Consider the following 11152-nt stretch of genomic DNA (forward strand, 5'->3'; position numbering starts at 1 on the left):
TCATTGTCACTGTTGATTAATTTAATGCATCTTTGCTGAATAGACGTATTCTTTTCTCCTAAAAATATCTTTCTGACCCCATACAGGCTACATGCATAAGCTATGTAAGCTGTTTGACATTGAATTTAATCTGAAGAAAAGCCTGTATAGCCTCTCAGTAAAAATTGTACTTCAAGTATTCTAGTTATTAAGGGTTTATTTTATCAAGGTGATGCTGAAGCACAAGTGAGAGTGCCCAGATAAAAGCAGACACAAAGATGTTCTTGTATTACATCAAATAGGACAAATATGACATTTCTTCCTGATGTTTCAGAAGCTGACCTGCTGTCGTGTCCAGAGCTCAGGTAAGGATGTGAGATTCTATTACAGCTGAATGAATGGCTTTGCCACTAACAACATTACCATGGCAGCTGCTAGTGCACCTAGAAAAAGACTGTGAGTGTAAATTGCAGGCAGTGAAGTGGACGCAATTCAGCCTTAAACAACATAATGAAATGATACTATAACAGTCTCTCTACTATCACTTTTAATGAAAATGTATGTAAACAATGTAGATTGGAGGCAATATCCCGTGGTTCTATTTTACACTCTGACGCTACTTTGTTGATGTTTCCTGATCTGTAGTTTGAGCTGTTCTAGAACTCCCTGACATCTACCCTCTCCGTGCAGTGATCTACTGTAGTTGTCACCCAGTTGCATTTTAGGAAAGTCATGGTAGTCTCCAGTCATTGGATCACGTGACACAGAAAGTAGATCATACTATTTTTAACACACCTCAGATGGCATGGTAGATATCTAATGTGTAATTATTCACCACAGACTGTGAGGCACAGGGGTCCTTATGTGTGCCATTTTAGGAGCCGCTTTTAAAAGCTTTTATTTTATATTTGTATGTTTTATGTGGATGATTACCTACTGATCTTTGCATGAACATTAAAATAATACTAGAAGTATTTTCTTGTTCTACTTTTAAAATAACAAATAGGATTCAGTCCCTTTGGGGAGCATATTTTAGGCACACCGTTCTCAGTTTCTGCGGAGACTTTATGGGTATGGTTTATTTGACTCTAATTAGAATGTTTGTAGTTCATCCTAGTTTGCAAAGGTCCCCACAAACTATGCAAATGAACAAGCTCAGCGAACAGGCTAATGTGTGTGGTTGTTTTTGGTGTAAATTCAATGCACAGACGAGCAATCTTCAGGCCACGTGGGTGATAGCTTGGTTCTTTACTGTCAGGGTCTCTTAATGCTTATTCACTCGGTTTGATTGCTTCATGTTGTCACCGTTCTCTGGCATGTGAACAAACAAAAAGTTTTTCCCAGCAGTCATTCTGATTTAACTTCAGATTAGATATCTATTTAGTCACATAGATTGGTCAAGCACTGTAACACAAGTATGTGATATTTACTTTGTATATTTACAGTTTCATTCAGATCAAAGTCTGGGAAGTATCAGTCCACAATGGCAGCAGCATCATCAGAAGCCTCTGGGCATCAGGCCAACCCATCCAAAATTAAATGTTATTTAAACAACTTCAAATACTATATACTTTGTTAATTTGTGTTATATCCATGTTATGGCTGTAACCACCCTTTTATGCTGGAGATTTAATGAGGGATACATATTGTGTGAAATAATTATTTGTATTTTTTTAAAAGAAAAAAAGACACGTTATGTGGAAAAATAAAAATGAAACCCAAATTATCACTATTATTGTGTCAGATATAAGATTTGGGGTCTCTTGATATGCAAAAAGTTTAATTTAATAATTTTATATTTGAAAATAATTACGTCTTTTGATTACGTCTTGCTTTGGACAGTTTAAAAAGTTCGCTGGGCGTCATTAGGGAAACTACAGTCAAAAGACGCACACTTGAAGAGACTTCATGTCCCGTGATGCTTTGCGGTTTGAATGGTTACAGGGTAGCGTCTACGGAAAGTCATTTATATGAGAGTTTTTTAAGAAATGAAACGATAACGCTAACATCTAATGACGGAGCAGCATGAATAATGACTGCTTCGTCTCAGGACTGAGACTTACGCATCAAGAAGAGTCCGCTGGGCGTCATTAGGGAAACTACTACAGTCAAAAGACGCACACTTGAAGAGACTGCATGTCCCGTGATGCTTTGCGGTTTGAATGGTTACAGGGTAGCGTCTACGGAAAGTCATTTATATGAGAGTTTTTTAAGAAATGAAACGATAACGCTAACATCTAATGACGGAGCAGCATGAATAATGACTGCTTCGTCTCAGGACTGAGACTTACGCATCAAGAAGAGTCTCACAAAGAAAAAGTCCAGGGTTAAAAGTTGAGTTCAGAAGTCAGGAGAGAGTTGGCGAAGGAGTTTGGAAATGGATAAAGGCTGCAATGGCCAACAAACGCGATCTCTAACTTCACAGTTCAGAGAATCTACATACAGAGCCCTGACTTTACTGCGGAGGAAGGCGAAACAGAGGCAGATAGCGGGTAAGTTATACAGAAAATCTTTTTTTATTTTTTTATTTTTGAGGAGAGTGAGATTTTCTTAAGGCATCGAGTGAGACCGCAACGAGTCAATCTATTAAAACCTTTTAACGGAGCTCGAAAGTGTGTCCAAGATTGCTTTCTGTATGATTATGGGTGTTTAATTTAATGATAAACCAGATATGTTTGGTACATTAAAATATATATAATGAAATCTTGTGCATTAATGTGATTGCATTAACGAAAACGACCCTTGAGATTTCCTTCAGGCATTGCTGAACCCTCGGAACCATGGTTTCAGCCAATTTAGTAAAGTTATTGACGAGATTACTTCTATATAATCAAATATATGAATTTATTTCTTTTTAATGAGGCTAATACAAAAAGCAGGCTAATAAAAAAGTTATTTTTACAGTCTTACTAGACTGTGTAGAGTTTTTTTTTTCAATATCTGTATGCATAGTAACTATCACATTTTGGCTAAACCTATGTTTACCATGTTGTAAGAATCGGCTATAATAAGGCTACTTGAGTGTGCACCGGCTGCCACGTTTTTGCATGCAGCTGAAATAAGAGATCTATTCATCTGTTAGAGGCAAACAACCGCACGCACGCGACTGTGGAAAATGCATAGAGAGCTAGGTGTGAGTGAGGTTTAAGGCTGATTGATACTTCTGCGTCGGATCTACGCCGTAGGCTATGCGTCAGTTTTCATTTATACTTCTGCGTCGTTGTCCGCGTCAACGTGCAGTACACATGCAAACCACTAGTCTGCAGTGTCCATAGGCATGTTGCTGGTGTAAACCCGCAGTACCACGGCAAAAGCCGAAGAAGAAGCGGCTCGTCGGCCAATCACAGCGCTTGCGGTCTGCGTAGAATTGACTCGCTGTTAGATTTTTGGAGAGGTGCACGTCAGGCTACGGCGTAGGCTACGGTGTAGGGTGTGCGTCTATGCGTAAGCTACGGCGTAGGTCCGACGCTGAAGTATAAATCAGCCTTTACACTGCTCTCCTTGAGTCTGTTCACTGGCTGTGTCTCAAATCATAATGCCCTTCCTACCTAGATAGTTGCTGCACGTGCGTGTGTTGTTCAGAAGTGCTGGTTAGGAAGGAATCTCACTTGGTTTTGAGGCAGCCCCTGTTTGTTCATACATATACATTAACATAGCACTGCTAATAATCACCTTTGGCTGCCCACAAAGCTTTTATCTTTACTTTACTTTACTTTTAGTCATTTAGCAGACGCTTTTATCCAAAGCGACTTAGTAAACAAAACAAGCCTTTCCTAGCAACGACAACTGCGCTAAAGACTGAGACAAGAAATAAATACACTTAAAAGCTGCTTTTAATTTCTGCTGATTGACTGCTTCTCACAAAGAGTATTTCTTTACACTGTTTTGCTGGCGCTTGAACACACTTTCCTGTTTATCACAACAAATGGCCAAGCAAAGCGCACGACACTGACAAGGTACGCGATACAGTACGAGACCAAATGCGATTTCTCTGGTTTATCTGGTGAAAGAAAGAGTGGAAGAATTTGAAATTGCCTTCAATTAACATAAGTGGCATATATGTGTTCACATCTTTGGTCTTATAACTATCCCTGCATTTTTATTATTATTATTATTTTTTTTTATGAGGCAACTTTCTGCTGATCTCATTACAAACATGACAGTGTGAGTTTCCAATTTCCATTGAGACTGTGATTATCTTAATGAGTTTTCCAGTTGCTGTAATGAACCCGTTTTGGAAGTGCACCGCCTGTCTTTAGAAGTAGTTGCCTTGTGCCAGTGGACTTTTATCATGTTGAATTGTTTTGCCTCAGAGGACGGGGGGTGTTTGTCATTGTGAAAGGGTTTTTTGACATTAAAAGGAGGAGTTTAAAAAGTCAACTGCTTTTACAGAGAATTTGCATTTCCTCTTTCATGTGATTTGTTTAATGAGCTTATGATGAGCATGTGATGAGCAGGTTTATCCTTGACCAAAGTATTCCAAATAAATGAATAACTTAGAATTTTTTGAGCAGTGTTTTGGGTGACTTTGAAGCTAAAGGCCTCTTGGGGCCAATTTTAAAATATTTTTACTAATTTATAATTTAGTTTATTTTTAAATGAACATTTTCTTACCTCTAACTTTTGGAATTAATTTTTTTTTTTTGGTCGCTGTGCCTTTAAGAGTCCTAGGTAATGCCATATTTGCATGTAAAATGAAGTTCAATTTACTGTGAGCTGATGTTTTTATATTTTAACTGGTCCATCATCATTCAGTAATAGCCCATTTAAAAAGCATAACTGTATTGTGCATTGTACAAACAATTTACAAACTGTTAAGATTAGATTGAAATGATCAAGGGTCTTGTATAAAATAAACTTCAGCCACTAGTTTTAAATATTGGGATCCTTCAGAAGGATATGCAGAGCAGAAGACATGATATGACTTTTGAATGGAGGCAGTGAGCGTGCCATACAGTATGTGCTGCTGTGGCTTTATGGTTTGAGCTTGTGCATGGTCCGTCTCTCGAGGTTTCGTTCGCTTGTCATATGTTGATTGACGTTAAGTAGTAACCTCTGCAGAATTTCAGCTGAGAGGAAGCAAGCATAGAAATCCAGTTTTGCAACATAAAAAAAAGTTTGTGTGGTTCATTGAAAAAGTCCTAATTTGAGATGTCCAGGGGCCTCATAACGTTGCTGTTTCCATGCACTTATCACTTGCCGTAAATATGTGCACACCGTACGGATGCTCTTGACTGTGCGTACGCACTCTTTTTCCTGGAGTGAGAAAAGTAATGAAGTAAACAAGGATTTTAAACTCTGTTTTCATTTCTATATACACATTTACATTAAATATTCCACTCTCATTAATGGAGATAAGCACTGAAATTACATATTCATTACGCAGAAGTTAAACCAAAATTATATGAATTTAGACATATTTGTATTTGATGCGCTTAATAATCACTTTTCCTGTGGCATGCAATGTTTTAATGACAGCGAGGAGTGCTATAATAATTCATATTTAAACTAAACTGCAGATCTCATGTTATGAGAATTTTTTTTTAGTGAGAACAATTTCAATGATGCACACTTACTTCGATATTATGGGGGACACTGCTGGATTCGGTGGACGAACGGTCCATTGTCTGGTTTGAATAATAGCTACTGTACAACCGCAGCTGCACAGAGGTGTTGATGTCATGTGAAGGCATCTCCACAACATTATGAAAAATACCACTGTATTTGAAGGCTACAACTTGGAAAAAAAAAAAAAACGGTAAGTTTCCTTTTTAAAATACTTTGTCAGTGATGCTTCTTTTACCTTATTACAGAAAAAAATAGGTGCTTCTTTATTGAAATTTTTTGGTATTTATTGGCTGTTTGTGTGACTTTGTCACGTCCAGAAAGAAACAGATAGACTATAATATTTGTCCAAATTTTGTCAAGCTTGGTACACCTACTTTTTCTTGTTAGATGAGATTGTGACCTCTAGACTGTTGTAAGGCAAGTGGAAATGTAGGCCAAGTTGTCAGTAATTTGATTATATTTTCATACTACTTATTTTGAATAACTTCAAACATTAAGTGCATTAGAAATGTAAGCAGGAATGTATTGGTAAATTGCAATCAAATAAAAAAAAACATTATTAAAAAAATCATATTATAATGCCCCTGTAAAAAAATGTTTGTCAAAGAAACATCTCGCCATTTAAGGCATTGCATTACTCAAAACAGGAGTTCGTTTAACAGAGGTGACATAACAAAACCAGTAGCAAAATAAATGAAGGGGGGAAATTAAGTCAAACAGTGACATGTGAGATTGTGTGGATGGGATTCTCAGTTGTATCTTGACCTGTTGGGTCGATATTTGGTCAGGCACGTTGGTCTGATGAGGTCTCAGTGGTCTGGCTAGACTAACCTTAAATAAAATTGACACTCTGATCTTCTCTGGTGCATCTGCAAATAACAGTGTGTTTGATGAAGTTGATTTCTGCTCCCGTGTTTGTCATCTGTATCCAGACAGCTGTAAAATGCCACAGAGGAAACCACTGTTTTTCAACTCCTGCTGCAAGAAACAAAAAAGTGAGAGCTGCATATCACAACACAACAGACACACACATACAAAAGTGCATGAAAGTACAAAGCAAACAAACAGTAAAGTGCAAACAGCCCACAAGCCTCTGCAAGAGGAAGTTGATAGTGTAACACGGTCTCACATTCTGTTTCATTATTCTTCTCTTTCTCGTTACTGTAATCTGTGTGTGCGTACTGAATTTCGGAGGCCTTGTTCAAGAAAGGTCACTGCAGTTACAGCCGTGCAGAAACATCTTGTGTGTGTGCTTGTGCTTATAAGTGGGATGTTTGAGTGTGTGTGTGTGTGTGTGTGTGTATGTAAGGGAACTACTTAAAGGGTTAGTTCACCCAAAAATGAAAATTAGCCCATAAATTACTCACCCTCAAGTAGGGATATGCCGGTATCAAATTTTCATGTTGCGATTAATTGCTCATGCTTTCTTTACGGTATTCGGTATTATCACGATATTGAAATTTAGTTTAAAAAAGTGCTGTCATAATACAGTATAACAGGTTTAATAAAATTTTTCTTATAACAAAAATAACAACATTTAAATGCAATAAAGCAATACAGAAAAATGTATAAAGTTAAAAGTTTTACACAGATTAAAGTGCAAAAGAACTATAAAGACCAATAGGTATCACTTTACAATAAGACCTCATTAGTTAACCTTAGGGTGTTTTCACACCTGTAGATCGATTGCTTTGTTCCGAAACAGGGATTAAAATTCGCTACAGGAGGCCTTTGTTCACCCCCCGGAGCCGTGTGAGACACTTTTTTTTATGGATGGGCGCTTTTTATTTAACTTCTTTTGGACTGATGCATACAACACCCGCTGAGTGGCATGAAACAGCTTGAAAGATCAAAGACAATTTCTAATATAACTCCGACTGGATTCGTCTGAAAGAAGAAAGTCATATACACCTAGGATGACTTGAGGGTGAGTAATTTATGGACTAATTTTCATTTTTGGGTGAACTAACCCTTTAAGTAACAACTGTTCTCGGAGCTCTAGACCAAATAGACTGGTGACTAGACAGGCCACACGCTGCATGTTTGATGTTACCTTGTGTTTTAGCCTGCTGATCTTGGCTGATCATAGTGATTTTGACTAGCGAGAGTTCAGTGAAATGGTCCTAAATATTTTCTGTGTTATTTTATGTTTACAGATGTAAATAGAACGTGTAATGTTTTCCTTTTGTCTGGTCTGTAATTCTTTAAATAAATGATAGTAGATTGGAATTGATGGATGGATTTATAGATTGATTGTTTCAGTGATTTATGCATTGTTTCCTATTTACATGCTTTGAGCGATTCCTTCCTTTATTCCAGTTGATTCTGATTAGTTGATTCAATTCTCTTTTTTGCACTTTTAAAAAAGAAATAGAGAAATGCACTTTGTTTAACATGTTCTGTCCTCAGCAGCCTGTTGACGAATGAGAAGGTCATTTCGAATTTCAAATACGTATTATTAAAATAATGTGTGGTTTAATAAGTAAGTCATTAGTTCATTTACTCTTTACCATTAGTGTTTGGAACTGGTTCGGAATAAAAATAGGTTCTCTGTTCCCAACCTTAATGGCACATCCACACCAAGATGAATGTTTGGTGTAAAAATTTGTTACGATAAATAGTTTAATTTAAATGCATCTATTCATTTTTTATTTATTTATTACAAAAAGCTGTTCTAACCTGTTTTTAATTGCTTTGCTAGAAAACTGGCCAACCAATAAGATTCACCCTTTTGGTTACATCCTACGAATTGAACAGACTTTTTTTTGCTAAGCGACGGAAATGCAAAGTTGAACTTGGTGCTTTTCTAAAAAGGCGTAACATATTGCATGTGGAAATCTCACCAAATTTTCATGCAGAACATTTGTGTTGGTGTGAACGCCTTAACTCTAATAGTGTTTTATGCGAGTTGCAAAATTTATTGCATTTGCTTTGCTTGTTTATAAAAAAATTGAATAAATCTTTGTCATGTTGAATCATTTTACCAACAGTAAATATTTTTGGTTAGCAGCAAGTTCTAAGCACACACTGCTTAAAAACGCATACAAGAAAGCACGCGCTTTTGAAGAAATCTAAAGCGTTTGAAGAGGCTTTCGACTTTTTCCTAGTTCTCTTGCTATATTTTGTGTGTGTGTGTGTGTGTGTGCGCGCGCATGTTTGGGTTTGAAGTGGAAAAACTGTGTGTAGCAGTAGATCCGTGTGTGCTGATAATTCTCTGTGTGTGTATAGGTGTGCATATGTAAAGTGCGTGTATTTGAAAGAGGGGGAAATTGTCATGGCTTCAGTTCTTCTGAAGCCAGTTTGTCTCAACTTTTGAGCTGATGTGCCCTTTAGCGTACAATGATTGGCTTCAGAGTATTTTAGTGTCCATCATTTTTTGGGAATGTGAGGTCAAAGCTGAGTCACTCCCTGTCATTCATTTCCTCTTTTAGATTACATCGTCTGTGTGTCTCACACTCGTGATTCTCTCATGGTCTGTTTCACTTTTGTCCTGTTCCCCGTCTTTTTGTATCTGGGGTGTGCGAGTAGTATGTGTTTGTTTGTGTATTGCCTGTCTGTTGCTGATAGACATCAAAGAGGCCCATCGAACAGGAAGTGATGCGTGTAGCGTGTATGATAGTGCCACACCCTTTTTTGTGCCGTGACATTTTCCTTTGTGCTTTCCTGTCTGATCCCTTGTTTCCTGAACTGTCTTTCCTTCCCCCTCTCCTTTACCACTCCTTTCCTTTTCCCCTCACTCTCACAGGACCCAAGGAATGACAGCAAATCCCAGGGAACAGGAAATGACTACAGACTGTCTGAACTTTGTTCCAATCAGAATTAATACAGTGCCATTAGGACACACTTGCTATGTTTAACTACTCCTCTCAGTCGTTTTTCAAAACTATTGTAGAATTTCAAATGCTACATTTCTTTTCTACATCATACCAAACCAGAGCACTTTTCAGCACTGTTCAGCTATGGATGTGCGATATGTTTTGTCTACAATAATATCATAATTGTTACTTTCAGTTTGCAAAAAAAAAAAAAATTATGATTTGGCCTATTGGAATGAAGTTAGAATACCCTCAGAACTGAAAATATGGGGTCAAAAATACCCCTTAAGGGTTTTTGTCTTATATAATATAAGAAGTATAACACAATAAGTATTTTTTTTCCCCTGAATATCAGCACAATTGCAAATACTAACGTACAGACACACAGGCTATTACACGCAAATATTGTAGAGACTAGATATGGTCAGTTTTGGCTCTGTTTCGCAAATAGAAATAGTTACAAACAAAGTTGTAGCAAAACCATTGCACGTGAGATTCTTCTTTGTCCTCATTATATATAGAGTGACCTTCATTTACTGTTGATTCTGGAGGCCTGGTCAAAAACAATCTACTTTTTGGATGTGTAATATCTAGAGATTTACCGATATATCGATTTACCTATACCATTTTACCATAATCGAATATCGGTTTTGTAATATCGGATTCACAGATAAACGCCGCCATCTTGTGGATGTTTTGAGAATTGCGCGCAGGATCGCCATTGCAGCACGTCTGAGGGGAGACGAGACAACAGCAATGGCATGGTGCAGGTACTTGATTTGCTGTAGTTAGTCAACTTTATTTAACATAACAGCCATTTATGCACAAATTAGATGCATTACATAAATGCCTGATATGTAGTTTATGCAGCTTGGCTCTAAGAAATAGAGACCAACTCACGGAGTCACGTAAGATAATCCGTCAAGTCCTGTCCCAATAAAGACGTAACTTTGCCTGAATTAAATATGCAGCCATGAATGAGCGCATGTTGGAAATAAAAGCGCTGAATTTAATTCTCTCTCTGTTGTCTGCTCATCATTAGTCTCGTGAAGTCAGAGTCACGTAGATAATCCGTCAAGATCCTCTCCCAATAAAGAGTAACTTTGCATGAGTTAAATAAATTTACTATATAACCATTATTTCGCTAATAAATATCTAAATAAATACAACTCTATGGAAATTAATTATTTATTATCTCCGCGAGCGATCACAGTTTGAGTATAGTTCTGTGTAACTGCATAGATAAACCACGCTGTCAGCAGGCATTTAATAATCTGGAAGGACAAAAACATAATTAATAATTAGAGATCGACCGATATATCGATTTACCGATATTTTTCCCGATATTGAAGTATTTTACAATAATCGGGTATCGGTTTTGTAATATCGGATTCACCGATAAACGCCGCCATCTTGTGGATGTTTTGAGAATTGCGCGCAGGATCGCCATTGCAGCGTGTCTGAGGGGAGAGGAGACAACAACTACGCCGTGTACAGGTACTTGATTTACTGTAGTTAGTAAACTTTATTTAACATAACGGCCATTAATGCACAAATTAGATGTATTACATAAATGCCTGATATGCAGTTTATGCAGCTTGGCTCGAAGAAATCGAGACGAACTCACAGAGTCACGTAAGATAATCCGTCAAGTCCTGTCCCAATAAAGACGTAACTTTGCGTGAATTAAATAATATGCAGCAGCCATGAATGGGCGCATGTTGGAAATAAAAGTGCTGAATTAAAGGGGTCATATGATGCTTTTTTAAAGATCATTATTTTGTGTATTT

General features: G+C 37.3%; 1 protein-coding gene across 2 annotated transcripts in view; it reads left to right on the forward strand.

The window, feature by feature from the left end:
- The first annotated feature begins 2134 nt into the window (after nt 1–2134).
- The window catches only part of LOC107746344 (stAR-related lipid transfer protein 13-like), a 58313-nt gene continuing 49295 nt past the window's right edge, over nt 2135–11152 (forward strand). For both annotated transcript variants that reach the window (XM_016560498.1, XM_016560499.1), the window contains exon 1: nt 2135–2471. In XM_016560498.1, coding sequence (XP_016415984.1) covers nt 2357–2471 — 115 coding nt within the window. In that variant the 5' untranslated portion in view covers nt 2135–2356. The remainder of the gene's footprint in view (nt 2472–11152) is intronic.

This window comes from Sinocyclocheilus rhinocerous, unplaced genomic scaffold (genome assembly GCF_001515625.1).
Source record: "Sinocyclocheilus rhinocerous isolate Xijiao unplaced genomic scaffold, SAMN03320098_v1.1 scaffold77, whole genome shotgun sequence".
Taxonomy (NCBI): domain Eukaryota; kingdom Metazoa; phylum Chordata; class Actinopteri; order Cypriniformes; family Cyprinidae; genus Sinocyclocheilus; species Sinocyclocheilus rhinocerous.